This window comes from Columba livia, chromosome 3, assembly GCF_036013475.1.
Source record: "Columba livia isolate bColLiv1 breed racing homer chromosome 3, bColLiv1.pat.W.v2, whole genome shotgun sequence".
In the NCBI taxonomy this organism is placed as follows: Eukaryota; Metazoa; Chordata; class Aves; order Columbiformes; family Columbidae; genus Columba; species Columba livia.
The window spans coordinates 84082559-84096639 of NC_088604.1; the positions used below are offsets into that span (position 1 = coordinate 84082559).

General features: G+C 41.6%; 1 protein-coding gene and 1 long non-coding RNA gene across 3 annotated transcripts in view; both read right to left on the reverse strand.

Annotated features, from left to right (window-relative positions):
* Nucleotides 1–6829, reverse strand: part of LOC135579092 (uncharacterized) — a 36826-nt gene extending 29997 nt beyond the window's left edge. For both annotated transcript variants that reach the window (XR_010471516.1, XR_010471517.1), the window contains exon 1: nt 6688–6829. This is a non-coding gene — a long non-coding RNA (uncharacterized LOC135579092). The remainder of the gene's footprint in view (nt 1–6687) is intronic.
* A 2847-nt stretch (nt 6830–9676) lies between these two features.
* Nucleotides 9677–14081, reverse strand: part of MEMO1 (mediator of cell motility 1) — a 28228-nt gene continuing 23823 nt past the window's right edge. The window contains exons 8-9 of the mRNA XM_065057953.1: nt 11731–11835; nt 9677–10363 (exon numbers count right to left, since the gene is read on the reverse strand). Of these exons, the coding sequence (XP_064914025.1) occupies nt 10232–10363; nt 11731–11835 (237 nt within the window). The 3' untranslated portion in view covers nt 9677–10231. The remainder of the gene's footprint in view (nt 10364–11730; nt 11836–14081) is intronic.

Consider the following 14081-nt stretch of genomic DNA (forward strand, 5'->3'; position numbering starts at 1 on the left):
ACACAGGAGACAGCCTAGGATTTCAAAATGATCTAGCCAAACTGGAGAAACTATCTGAAAGATAGAAGGTGGTTTGTTAAGGACAAGAGCAAGCACAAGCCTGGCGTGGGTTTCTGGATGAGCAGATGTTTGACACGGCACCGCCTGGCTACACAGCTTTTTTGCTGAATTTAGGTGTTAGCGTGTCAGAGCTCCTTGCTGCTGCAGAGAAGGATGAGCAACATGCTGGGTCACACCATGCAGTGGTGAGATATGTGAAAACATGAAGTGATAATCCCTCCATTTGGCACCACTCTGGTCTCAGCAGAAATGAGTCATTTGGGATGCTACCGTTTGAGGAAGCATTGACCAGCAGCCTGGAGGAAAGCAGCAAGAGCAACTAGTCATGGTGTAGGAAAGGATGGAGGGAATTAGAGCTGTTTCTGCCAGGGAAGAGGAAACTGAGAACAGACACAATAAAGTTTCCACAATCAAAACCAGTAGCTGCAAAGGAGATGAGAGAGTTTAACAAGTCTGCTGGGAGAGGAAGACAAATGGGATTAAATTGCAGAGAGGAGATCCCAGCTCCCCAGGAAGGGCAGAAAAGCCCTGGAAGGACCATGCTGGGGGGCTGTGGGCCACCAGACCAGAGGCTTTTCAAGGACACATGGGAGAAGCCTCTACCAAGGACAATTTAAGTGTGCGTGCTCTGAATAAGAGATGGCATGGTGGACCTCCCAAGTGTCACACACTATAACGCTGCTATCTCTCCAAATGCCTGCAAGCAAGAAAAAGATCGTGATAGATGTAGTGGAGGTCACTAACATTTCTCTCTTGCTACTACAAAAAGGAAGTCCAGTACCATGGTTCCAGTTTTAAAGATGAGGAAACTGAGGCACATATCCCTGCTTAGATGAAACTTTGGCATTGGTCAAGCACTGAGCTGGGCGAGAAGGACGGTGCACTCTCCTCCAGAATGTGCAATCCTGTTGCCAAGGATCTGGTGGAGCAGTCACCCAGCTGGAATATGCTTTTTGATGAAATTATTAAGATTAGGGCCAGGGCTCATTTTTGTCTGTGTTATGTTGCTCAGGGAAATAGTTAAGAAAAACATTGTGATTCATTTATAGAACAGTTTAGAAAAAGTTTAATCCCTTTTGTGTGGTGTACACACAACAGAAACCTGAAGATTTCATTGCATTTCACTTAAATGTAAAATTTATGCATCCGTCTTACTCTCCAAGGGGGTCTTTTCTGCCCCGTAAATTTCTTTCTGGAGTTACACATTGCAGAAGGTGAGGTATTTGTGTGTTATGCCAAAAGGAATAGGGCAGTTAAAATACCAGATTTAATTCTTCTGATCTGTAGATGGGAGGGCTGAAGAAGCTTTGACCTCCTTTGAGAAATCTTAGGAGGGCAGAAACTGATATTCCTAAAAACATCCTTACAAAGCATTTTGAAATCCCTTCATGAAAAATAGCCCATGGCAGTGACTATATCAGTACCTGGCTGTGCTGTATCAGCCAGCAGAACAACGAAGGCAACTACCCCCATCACACCTGGGCACTGTGTCCAGTTTTGGTCCCCCAAGGTCAAGAGGGACGTAACAAAACTGGGATGAGTCTAGAGGGGCTGGGGGAGGGCAAGCGCACCAAGATGGTTATGGGGTTGGAGACCTTGGCACATGAAGAAAGGCTGAAGGGATTGGGTTCATTCAGCCTAGAGAAGCAAGGGGTCGGGGGGATTTTGTCCCAGTCTTACAGAGCTAGAAATGTAGGTGATGAAGGCATTCTGTTTATGAGGGTGCACTGTGATGGACGGATAAGTCACTTCAGGCCAAATTTTGTCTCCAGACATAAGAAAAACTTCCCCATTGTGAAACCAAATAAAGGCTGGAAGAAGTTGCCCAGAGATGTGGCAAAATTGCCCTAGATGGAAATATGCAGGACTGGGCTTCGCAATGCTTCAGATCAGCAATGTAAGGCCCTGCTTCCAGCATGCATTGGCCCAGCTGCATTCTCTGGCCCTGGCCAAGCTGGGCTTTCCACCAGTTTTTGTTTCTCTCAGTACAGCAAGTTCCTGGAGAGTCAAAGAGGCAGTGTCTTCACAAGGCTGCCTCTTACCTCTGCTTTATCTTTCCTCCTGTGGGGATACAGCTCCATAGTAGCAACACTTGGCAGCAAAAGGGCATCTTTAGCATCCTGTCAGCTGTGCCCATGTAAATCAGCTGTATAGAGCACAGACACAGCAGCTACACTGCCCATTTGAGCACATATGTCCTTGACACTGGGGGCAGAGCTACAGCTGCGCTGGGTCTGCAGTGGTGTGTCCCTGGAAAGGACTGGTGGTGGCATGCTCCAGCACACCAGCTGCTGGGTGCTCACTGGTGGCAGAAGCAACATGGCAGTGGAAAGCGAAGAATATGAATTTCAAAATGTCTTCACTGGTCCAACTCTATTCGAGTCACAACCAGTTGGGAAAAAGTGGATAGTGTCTTTTTTTGTCTTTGTCTAGCCCAATCTTTTAGTCCCTCACTTTCTGACTTCATTTTGGAACGCTGCTTAGTTATAAAATAAGCTGGATCGAGCCTGAGATTTCTTTCACAGATAAGTTCAGCTAAAAGAAACTCTAGTCATGGAAAAGCTCATATGTCAAGAAAATGGAACCTAGCAGTATTAAAAAATAAATAAAAAAAAAGAGAAAAAAAAAAAGAGGAGAAAAAAGGAAAAAGAAAAAGGGAAAAGAAAAAAAAAGAAAAAAAGAAAAAGAAGAAAAAAAAAAAGAATTAAAAAAAAGCAGCAGCTTGGCTCCTATTCCTTTTTTAATGAACAAAATAATCTTGTAAAATCAACTGGCAGATCAAATAAATGAAACTTCTGCTCAGGGTTAGAAAGCACAGACATTTGTCTCCAAATACAATTTGAGTGTATCTTCTTCATCTCTGGTTTCTTTCCACTGTGTGAGCTGCCAGCAGTGTCCTTCCACAGCCTTTCCCAGGTTACAACGCCTGAGATCTGGCTCCCTCACCACCTTCTTGAGCAGCTCCATATCTCCTTAAGAATGTGAATTTTGATCCATCTCCTGTTGATTTCAGTGGGGTCATGGTCAGACACAGAGGTATTTTTTTTCAAGCTTTGTGAAAATAAGGATCTGTGCAGAGGTAGGATGCCACATATGTGGCCCAGTGGGTGCTCTCCTGGTGGCCACTCCTTCACATGACAGGCCAAACCAAAGCACATGGACTCAAGCCTGGGGACCCTCCTGCCCTGGAGGATGATGGTGGGAGATGCCCCAGGGGATGCTCACACCCTCACACCCGTCCTGCTGCCCCAGCTTGGGTGGGGTGACAGCTCCAGCTGCTCTCTCAGGCCCACTCTGCTGAAACCCATTAGCCCTTTGCCACCCCCTTATACACCCACAGGAGCACAACCTTTATGACTCACCTGCAATGGCACTTGCAGGGGAGCTTGGGGGAAACCTTGCCCTTTCCTCGCACAACTCACAGGGTGACAGTAGGTTCAGCTTTTAGTCCAAGCTCCCACCTCGCCCCTAACTGACTAGCAGTTCAGTGTGTGACCTTCTTGAAATACCAAACCAACCAAGTGAAGCAATTTTTGCACAGCTTGCAAAACACCGAGAAATTACAAGACAGCAACAGAGTTCATGTCCAGAGACGCAGCTGGAGGTGCACCATCGCTTTACTTCAACTGTTTGCTTATAAGCTTTGTCAACAAAAATGTTTGTATGTAATAGATGCTATTGCCATTTTTTACTGCACTTTGCAACAGAGATAACTCAGTAGGTCATGATCTCCAATGTAATTTTTTTTTTTTAAGGATTCTTTTTAAAACACGGTATTGTAAAGGGGCTGTTACAAAAAGGAGCTTTTGGATATGGCCACAAAGCTCAGGACAAAATGGAAAACAAATGGGTCTAAGCGATGTTTTTAAAATAATCGCAACTACTACTAGTTGGGGTTAGGCGCCGGTTTCTCTGGCAGGAGCAGCGGGAAGGGCGACACTGACACCTAGTGTCGGCTGCGCCCCGCCCCACCCCCCCCCCAAAAAAAAAAAACCCAGCTCCTCTCCCAGAAAGACAAAAATCACTGGGTACAGACCTTCCTTCCAGCAGACTCTGCAGCGGGCACTGTTGGGGAGGGACGGTTCATCCCTCCGGGTGACAGCAGCCAGGACAGGGCTGTCCTGCACTCACCGGCACGGAGCTGGTGGTGCTGGTGGTGGCTCCAGCCATGGGGACTGCAGAGGTACCCAACCTACACCTGAAAAGGGCCTTGACAGCTGGAAAGTGTGTAGTCAGGAGAATGAGTAACAAGTAAACTCCCATTTTTCCAGTCAACTGCTGTGCAATGATGAGAACACATCCCTGACCTCCAGGAAAGCAGACCGTTTAAGAGATGTTCATGAACTGGAGTTCATTCTCTGGTATGATCAAAGGCAATTTTTCAAGACTTGCTGGTTGGAAGAGACCTCATCTGCATTTATCAGCCAAGGCTGACAAATGGACCAGGAGTCCCTATCCCACCCCAAGGACCACCTGCTCCAGCCAGACCCACCAAGGGCACCTGCCCCACCCAGGGCTCCTGCTGCACATGCTGAATAGGAAGCCTCCAAACGCAGGTCTGTCCCAGCCTTGCTGAGGAGGCTCACTTCTGCTTAAGTTTTCCCTGCTCTTTGTAGAAATATGCTTACACATTTTTTTACTTTTGGGGGGTTGTTTTTGGTTTTTTGTTGTTTGGTTTGTGGGGTAGTTTTAGGCAAACTTCTTGTTTCCATAAAGTCCAGGTTTACACCTGCCGCAACATGCCTGTTATCCATTTTGCTGAAATTATTTTCCCACACAAGCTCAGTGCTTTGGAGCAGGCTTGGAAATATGTGGCGCTCCTGTCTGTAATGCATCCCATTGCACTGCCTCCAGATACCTTCTCTGATGGATGAAAAGCTGAGCATGTACCAGAGCTAAGTGCTTATATACAATAACCAAGTCAGTTTATTTCAGAATGGCTTGAAAGCAGCATTTAGTTACATTTCAGCCCTGCAAACAGAAAACAGTATCTTACAATGCAGAAATTGTGATTTGTCCCTGGAAGCAGCTGGGACACCAAACCAGCCGCTTATTGCGGACATCTTACCAACAGGTTGTTTGTAACACCCGCTCCTTGGACTGTGATTGTAAAGGAAAAGATTTTTACCACGGAAAACATGCACAAGCTCAACACTGATTCATCACAGCTGAGCTTAAAGGCTCACTCTTAAAATCTTTCTAACAATTCCTGGAGACAAATGGAAAGTCCTTTAAGTAAATATCACCCGACACATTCCAGGGGGTGCTTTTCCCTACCTGCCCGGGCAGCCCAGCAGCTCAGTCAAGCCCAGACACTAAGATGCTTATACTCCACTTTGTGCTGCAAGAGTTCAGCAGAAAAATATTAGTATAATAAACATCTTTTAACTAAGAAGGGACTTCACTCAAGAGCACTGCTGTGTTCAGTCTTGTGAAGCTGCAGTCACAGGCTCTGGAAAGTCATTTCTCACAGTTTTAAAATTCACTAGAGAAAAAAAAAAACAAAACAAAGAAATCTGAGAAGTTTAGGTTCTGAGACTTCCTAGTTCAATGCTTAACATAATGATTTATTCCTCTTGTCATTTAGGCCTTTGTCATATACAGAGCAGATACTGCATCACTGAAGTCTAAAATTTCATTACCAGCTTCACTCACAGTGGATTTGAGGCACAGGATAATTCTTTAATGGGATTTAAATACATCTACTTGAATTCTGATATATTTTTGCTTGAAAACAGTAATTAAATAACTCTGGTTTCACAAGCTTTGGAAAAGGCATGTAGAACTCTTTGTGGGGAATACATATTTACATTAATGTGAATTGAGATCACAGGGCTGAGATAATTATTTACTTCTCTTCAATCCATCGAGAACCAAACAGAGTTAGAAACATGGGGGGTATGGGGGTCCATCTGCCACGTTTGAGTAAAGGCCAAGACACTTCTATTTACCTGTAATCTAAAGATATCAGCATAGGATTCTCACCCTTGAGCTTCAACAAATTGAGCTAGACCTAAGAAAATACCTCCAACACTTTTTCGCTTTGAAGCAGCAGTATGGGCTGCCCACCCCTGCACCCAGCCCACAGCTGCACTGGGCAATAGTCACAGCATGTCAGCTCCCAAACAGGATTGCGAAACAGTTGCTGACATTACATTGGAAGAGTAACTATTTTATTTCCTGTCTATGCCCATTCTCGCCATCTCCCTGCCCTTTCCAAAAAGACCCGAGCCTCTGCCAAATCCTCCTCCAACCCAACAACACCAAAAAACACAAGCAAACAAACTGGCATAATCTCTTAATTTAGAGGTATCACTACCACGGCACTTTCATTCCTGGGGTATGGAGACACGTCTCGGATCCCAGCATTAGGGAATGCACAGACTAAATAGGTACCAGAGGAGACGGGAAGAAGCCAATGCTGAGTTTTCAGCTAATGCTGGAGTAAGATAAGCCCCAAATGACACCAGGCATCTGGAAGTTCTCTGCAGTATGCACAGACAAATTGTCTTCAGAATTAGCCAAAATCAAATAAGAGGAAAAAAAAGCAAAAAGAGCCCTAGAGACAATTAGAATAGAGACAATAGATTTTGTGTGACTGAAAGAATAAAGTCAGTTCACCCTTACTGACCAATTCCAAATCATGTTTTGCAACCATCTGTTGAAAAGGCCATCTGGCTGAGCTGTGGGCCCTGAACCAAGCATCTCCCATCTTTGGGGTGTGCTAAACCAGATCCTGAAATTCAGTTTTTCTTCACACTGAAGATCTTTTCATAGGCTAGCTTGAAAGCTTAATTTCAGAAAGTTTCTCACAGAAATAGGAAGGGAAAAGGTTACCTATACATGGGACTTGAAGCATTATTCCATTAATGTAATAGTTTGGGCAACTTTTGAGAGCAGATCAGAGGGTAGTTAGCACACTGAATTCAGCCTGAGGAAATAACAACCACAAATCATCATGGTGACTGACGTCATTTGAAAGCAAAGCTTCCTTTGATGCCAAGAAGGACATTTTTCCTGGGGGAATAAGGGGAAAAGGACAAGCATGATAATGGAAAAACCCAACACCGCCCACCAAAATGACAGGCGGCACACACAAAGCCCCCATTTCAGTGCCTGAGATGACAATTCCAAACTCCCAAGTCAAACCTGCAGCAACATCCAGAGCCCCCGAGACACAGCAGAGCAAGACCTGGGTCTAAAAATGCCCTGGCAAACTTGGCATTTCTGAAGACTGCACTATAGTAGGAGTTCAGCTCAAACAATAACATCAGAGCAAAGCCACTCAAATAATGAGTTTGAAAACAAATAAATAAAGCCAAACTCCTTATGAACTGACAAAGGTGGAGAGCTGAAGTAGCTACACAGAACTCGCTCCGTGCCAAGAGGGACCCACGTTCTCGGGCTGGGTTGTGAGCAAGCAGTGGCTGCCAATGCCCATGGAGGAAAAACAAAGGAGTATTTTAATCAACATTTTCACACATTACACATTTCCCTAAAAGGCTAAAATTTTAAAATGAGAATCACGTCCCTGGCCGGATTTATTGCACCAGAAGAGTGGTCAAAGCTCAGTCATGCTACGCATAGAAAAAACCTCCACAAAAGCAAGCAGGACTGTCAAAATTCAATATTGTCTCAACCAGACACTCTTTGTCCCAAAATGCTCTATTTAAGTGAGAATAAAATGTGTGGTAAAGCTAAAATAATGAAACTATAGTGTTGACTGAAGATCTTTTCAGGAGATTATTTGCTTTTCCTTCTGACACATTTTAAACTGACACACCAGAAAACTGAGCACTGGAGTCAATTCCTTCCAACCCCATCAAAAGAGAAAAAAACCACTGCATTCTTTGAAGTCAGGTATTTTCTGCTTTCAAACAAATGACTTTTTTTTTTTATAACAAACCCTTCTGAAGTTAGGGCAGATTTCACAAAGCTTTAAATGTCTCTCTGAGTGGGCTTCTGATCTGTTGCTGCTGGTTATTATTAGTAGGCACAGAAATTCCCATTTTAATTAGAAACTTTATTTTGAAATACATTATACAGTTTACATGTGAAGTGCTTTCACTGTAAGATATTTCATAACATTGTGCTGAGCAAAATGGCTGACCCATTTCCTTGAAGCTCTTCCAGTTATGTTTTGTTTTTATTAAAACTATCTCGCAGAACTAAGATGCAACTTAGGCATTTGTATTCAGAAGCTAATTATTATGTTCACCTTAGGGAGAAAGTATATACTTAACTGTTCCAATTAACTATGTGTTTTAATAATTACATTAAGCATTTGGCATAAGACTGAAGGTAACCTGAGTCCTAATTAGACTGGCGTTCACCAAAGATTAAAAAAAAATGCTTCATGATCAATCTACTTTTTTAATAAGGCACAGTCAGACAAGTATTTACAAAGACTGGCTGCCAATTCAATTCTACCTGCACAGCTTTCCTGCTGCTCTGTCAAAAGTAATCTGAAAGTGGTTTTCCCTGTCTGCTGCTGACTTTCCAAGAACAAGGCAGAGCAATAAGGCAACTGAAAGAACGGACATGCACAGGAGCTTGGCATTTGGGATGGATTCTGAACATCTGCAAAGTAGTTCATTTTGTAAATGGAGCATTCACCTGCTACTATTAAAATGGTGACCAAGTGTGACAATGACAATAGAAGTGGTGCAAGCAGTGCCTGTTTGCAAGAGGGTATTTTAATAGGAATAAACAAGATGTCTGGCATGCTTTCAGGTGAAGACTTTGCATGCAGCAATTCCCCCAACTTTCAAAGATAATCTAAATTAAATTCTGAAATTCCTCTCTGCCACTCGGGAAAAGCTGAATATACCAGGAGGTTGCTTGACAGCAGGTGAACTATCAGGGAATGAAATCTCCATTTAGATAATGAGCCCGTACTGCCAACCTACTTTGCATTTCTTATTAGAACAAAAGGAAGCCTTCAGGAATGATAACTCAAATAATTACACCATTATTTTGGCTGGAAGAAAGTTCCAGAACTCTTAAGATGTGATGATGTTTAAAGAACATGAAACAATTCTACCCACAGTCAAAGAATAAAGAATAAACAATAAACAATTTTTAAAAATTTTAAGACGACAAACCTTACCTTCCCCTCCCGATTAAATCTTTCAGGAAAAATTGCTTGACCTTAGTACTGCATGGCTTCTGTGGCCTAGGAATGCTTCATAGGTACTCCTAGAGAATTATCATTTTCAAGCCACTGTTTGTTTTCAATTTTATGTTATTTCAAATAAAATACTGCATCTATTGCACTTTAATAATCAAACTGAGCATAAAAATCATTAAAAGTGTACTTCTGATACAAATTTGTATCACATACTGAAAGATACTATTTAACAGATAACAGTAAAACAAAAATAATAGGAATATACAAAAGTTTTTAAAAATTCTTTTGCACGGCTGAACTCGTGGTGCAGGTTTAAGACAAAAAAAAATCTTTAAATGAAGTAGTCATAACAAATGTTGAATATAAAATACATTCTAAAGTATTTTACAGAATAGCTGAATTATCAAGCATAAGAACTAAGGACAAAGGATGTTAATGACAAGCAGCCACATACAGAACACAAAGCAATAAGTTTAAATCAGACTATTTTGGTTTGTGTAGCCCTTTATTAGCAACTAAAATAGAAGATATCTGTCGTACATCACGGGTAGTAACTGACTATACTGGAGTTTTATTATATTCTAATACAGGATACTTATAAATGCATTGTTTTGCTTTTTTTTTTCTTTTAATAAAAAGCTTCCACCCCTTTTTCCGTTTACAACTTGCGAAACTATTCTGAAAGCTGAGTACATGTGCACAGGTCTGCAAAGAGTGCAAATTCAGGATATGGTAAATGCTTTACATGTTGTATTTGTAAGGACTGTCTGCCACCATGCCTTCATAGCCATTATCTTAAAAAGAAAAAAAAAATAAATCACAAAACGTTTCAATACCAGCCTTCCTTCCATTGTCCTAAACAAGAAAGCATTTTTAAATGAGTTGAAACTAAGGAAGGACTACACCTACTAGAAAAGAAGAGAGTTCTATTAGTTTGAGGTTTCAGGATACCCAAAGACCAGGGGCTGTATCTTTGTAAGGGCTGGGCTGGGACCCCGTGTACAGAGTGTGTGCAGGTGCCATCCCTGAGCATTCCGCGGTTCAGTGCACCATAAGCGCTCCAGCTGCGTAACTCACGGAGCTGTCTTGCCAGTTTCGACACTGGCTGGACTGAGCATAATTCAAAAATGAAAAGCTCATGTTCATTCCATTCTTCTGGAGCTCATTGATAGCCTGAAGAGAGGGAAAAAAAAAAAAGAAAGCTGTTTAAAAAGGTATCAGTGAAATGATGACATTTGCTAGATCTCAGTCCTCTCCTCTCCCCACAGGGGTCCTTGCATCATCTTTCATACTAATATACGCACCTTGGAGCAATTTGTGGACCTCAACCATTTCTGTGCTGTTTCATTCACTGCCTCTCCCCCAACTGCATTTTGTTCTATAAAGCAACTCTAAGCAACCTTTCAAAATAGATCCTTTAGAAACAATGCTTTCAGTTCCATGGGGAATTTATGCAGAAACAAAGATGTAGCAGAAAGAACCCAACACTATTAACACTTTCTAGATCATATTTCTCTCTCATTAAGGAAAAATAATTTATCTAGATAATTTATTAAGTGTGACAACTGGCAAAAGTGAATGAACAGGATTCGGTTCAGATTCACAGCAAAGCTCATCACTATCTTAGGCTGAGTTGGATAGTTTTGCAGAGTTGTCACAGAATCACAGAATGTTAGGGATTGGAAGGGACCTCAAAAGATCATCTAGTACTGAATTTTGCTACAAGTATCCCCAATATTGGTATTGCTCATACTAATTTTTATGGACACCACTTCAAAAGGTTCCTCTGCATGTTCTCCATATAGACTACATTTCCAGTTAATTAAGTTTTCTTTTTTAAAAAGGTTAATGTGCTTCTGTTTCAGATTTGAATTACAGTAAAAAGACAGTGAGATTCACTCAAGCAATTTGACAAATCTGCAGCAGTGTTGTAAAGCAGCTGTGACCCAATTCAGACAACTAAGTTAAGCCAGGTTTATGTCTGCACTGCATCATCAAAGCAGGATACCGTAACTAGAAAACACCAGTTAATCTGAATTCTAATTGCCATTAATTCATGAGTTAATGGTGCACTACACTAACAACTACAGAAGCAATCTCTCATCCTATTTGCAAAACTCAAAAATGCTGCTAGACATCACAAGGCACTCACAATAGCTAGCTAACAGCAATACAGAAAAAATATATACCTTTTTAAGTATTGATTCAAAAGAGTAAGTATGTACTTCTTCAGGGAGATGGATTTATTTGAACTTTTATTTAGGACCAGGAAAAAGTGAATGACTGTATTTTACTGAAATTCAAAAGCAACATGGTACACTTCCCTTAGGGAACTCAAATCCCTCAGCCCTTGAAAGAGCTTACATTTCTTTATATGTAAGACATGGAAAGCGGAGACAAAATTGAGAACACTTGGAAAAATAAATTAATTCAAGACTTGCCATTTCAGAACTGAGAAACAGTCCCGCAATAGTGTATTTAAAACAAATATAAGCATTTTGCTAAAAGTCACATTTTTCAACAAACCAAAAGTTACTTACGTTTAATAACACACCAATAGGATGTCTTCCACATATTGTGTTATGGTATTTCTTCAAGTAATTGCTAAAAGATACAGGATCTAGCTGCTCTATAATGCTCATACCCTGAAAAAGAATCAATAGCACTGATTATTTTTTATATATCACCTATTTCTAAGAACACAGAACACTTCAGGAGAAAAAATCCCTCCACTCTGTATCAAGGGAATCTCAGCATGTGAGCTCTAGCTTGTAATCATTTTGCTGCCATCCCTTGCCAAACTAAAAGTGCAGAAGCTCTCCAAAGCTGTCAATGACGCACAGATCTGTGAAGCTATCTTTGCAGATACCAGTGAAGCTCATGTTAAAAAAGCTCCTCCTGCAGACTAGCTGATCCCACCTCCAGGGGTGCCCTACTTCCGTAGGATTTTGTGCAGCATGTACTAAAAGGGCAAAGCAGGAAGAAGTTTTGCCTCCATCTCCTCTCCCTGGTAACTGAGCTCCGAGCTGAGTACTTGTCTGGGACTTCTGGATGTCCAAAAGTCCCAGACAAATCATCAGCACACACACATGCAATTCAAGCACGCAGCAGGTGTGACGTATCCTAGACACATCAGGCATGCAAGGCAGCTGATGTGGGCTCAGAGGGACCATCTGCTCAAAGCATAAACAGCAGATCCAGAACATCTCTGCAGCACTAGAAAGTTGGTGCGTGACAGAAACATAAGAGCCAGGAGATGATGCTTTCACTTTACATAAGACAGTCACATATATTCATCCTTTTCTCCATCCACAGTGAGACCCATCATCCCATGGAGTCACACTAAAAAAACCAGCACATGTATGGAAAACAAAACCTTTCACGTATACAAACTTTTGCATTTTTAAAAGAAAAAATAATCCTACAACTCCATATACAGCCTAGTCTTACCCCATCCCACAGAGCAGATCAAAAACCATGTAAGTAGTTTAAAGTAGGTCTAAATCAATTACTGTTTTATCATGGTTTCCCTATTTTGCCTGCATTAGACTCCATCCTCTTGTGTTTTTCCTTACTCTGAAAAGGATTAATTCCCTTCACCAGGTAAATGAGCTCCAGACACTCACTAATTCAGTAAGACACATAGCTATGCTTCTTACATGTAGCTGATGAAACACAAATGTTTTCGTTAGAGATCGGAAAAAAAATACACTTCGTACGGGAAGAATGGGAGGTTGATATCAGAAAGGGGGAGAACTTCTCCTTAGGTTTCTGCCATTGTCCCAACCCTCTTCCCCTGCTTTTGGGAAAGTGGGGGTGATAAAATGAGAAATCACGATGCAGGAAGCAGTCAGTCTGTCTGAAGTCTCCACCTCAAGAGTGAAACCTCTTGAATGCTCCGCAAGGGCGTTGGCTGATCTGGCAGATAGGCTAATTACTCCGACTGGATCACAGCTTAGAACTGAGGAGCTGGAGATTCCCAGGAGTCAGGGAGGATTAGAAAACAGCAACCATAATCACCACCTTTGTGTGCTTTTCATTAAAAACCAACATAAGATGAATTCATAAAGAGATAAATTTTATGGAGAAATAAAACCAAACTATGCTGAGCAATTGCTGGCAACAGTTCAGCTCTTCCAGGGCTCTGGAGAGCATGTTTGGACCCCTGGCCAGTAATTACAGCTGTTACTCACTCCAGATCCACAGAACCCAAATGAGTGCCAAAAAAATAAATGTAGCTACTCTCTAGCTAGTAGTGATTATACAGATATCAATTGCATTTCTAAAGTTTAAGCAGCATGCCTTTGAACCACCCATTTACTTGTAAATTTTGTGTGTCAATACACAGCTAAAGAAAGCAGACCCAAACTTAGCCATATACTCAAGTGAAACTAAATGTGCATAAGGCACTTACTCAGATCTGAACAGCTCACAAGGATATATTTTATCCATTAGTAAACCCTTTCATGACTCTTTAAAAACCGAAAATCGCTGCTCAGTTGAGAGACTCATTTTATATCTGTAAGTCAATAGAACACACTGGGCAGAGGCATTTGAGCATTTGCCTCAAATGAGTGGACATGGATTTATGAGAATGCCTAGTAAGCTCATTTCAATGCACAGTTCAGCACTGCAAAACATTTAGAGCTATGCAGTTCATCCCAGCAAACACTAACAGAGCTCCATACATCACAGACTGGAGAAAACCCATAGAAAATGGGTATTAACACATATCCTATAAGCATTCAGCTGTACTGAGCTTTTCAATGTTTTGGATTTAAAAATTGTTGTGGCAGAGGAGCAAAGACTAAAAGTCTAAAATAGTGTTGAGGAACAAAGGAAACATTTTTGTCAGGTTGTGTTTTATTGTTCTAAAAAGTAGAAGCATGAA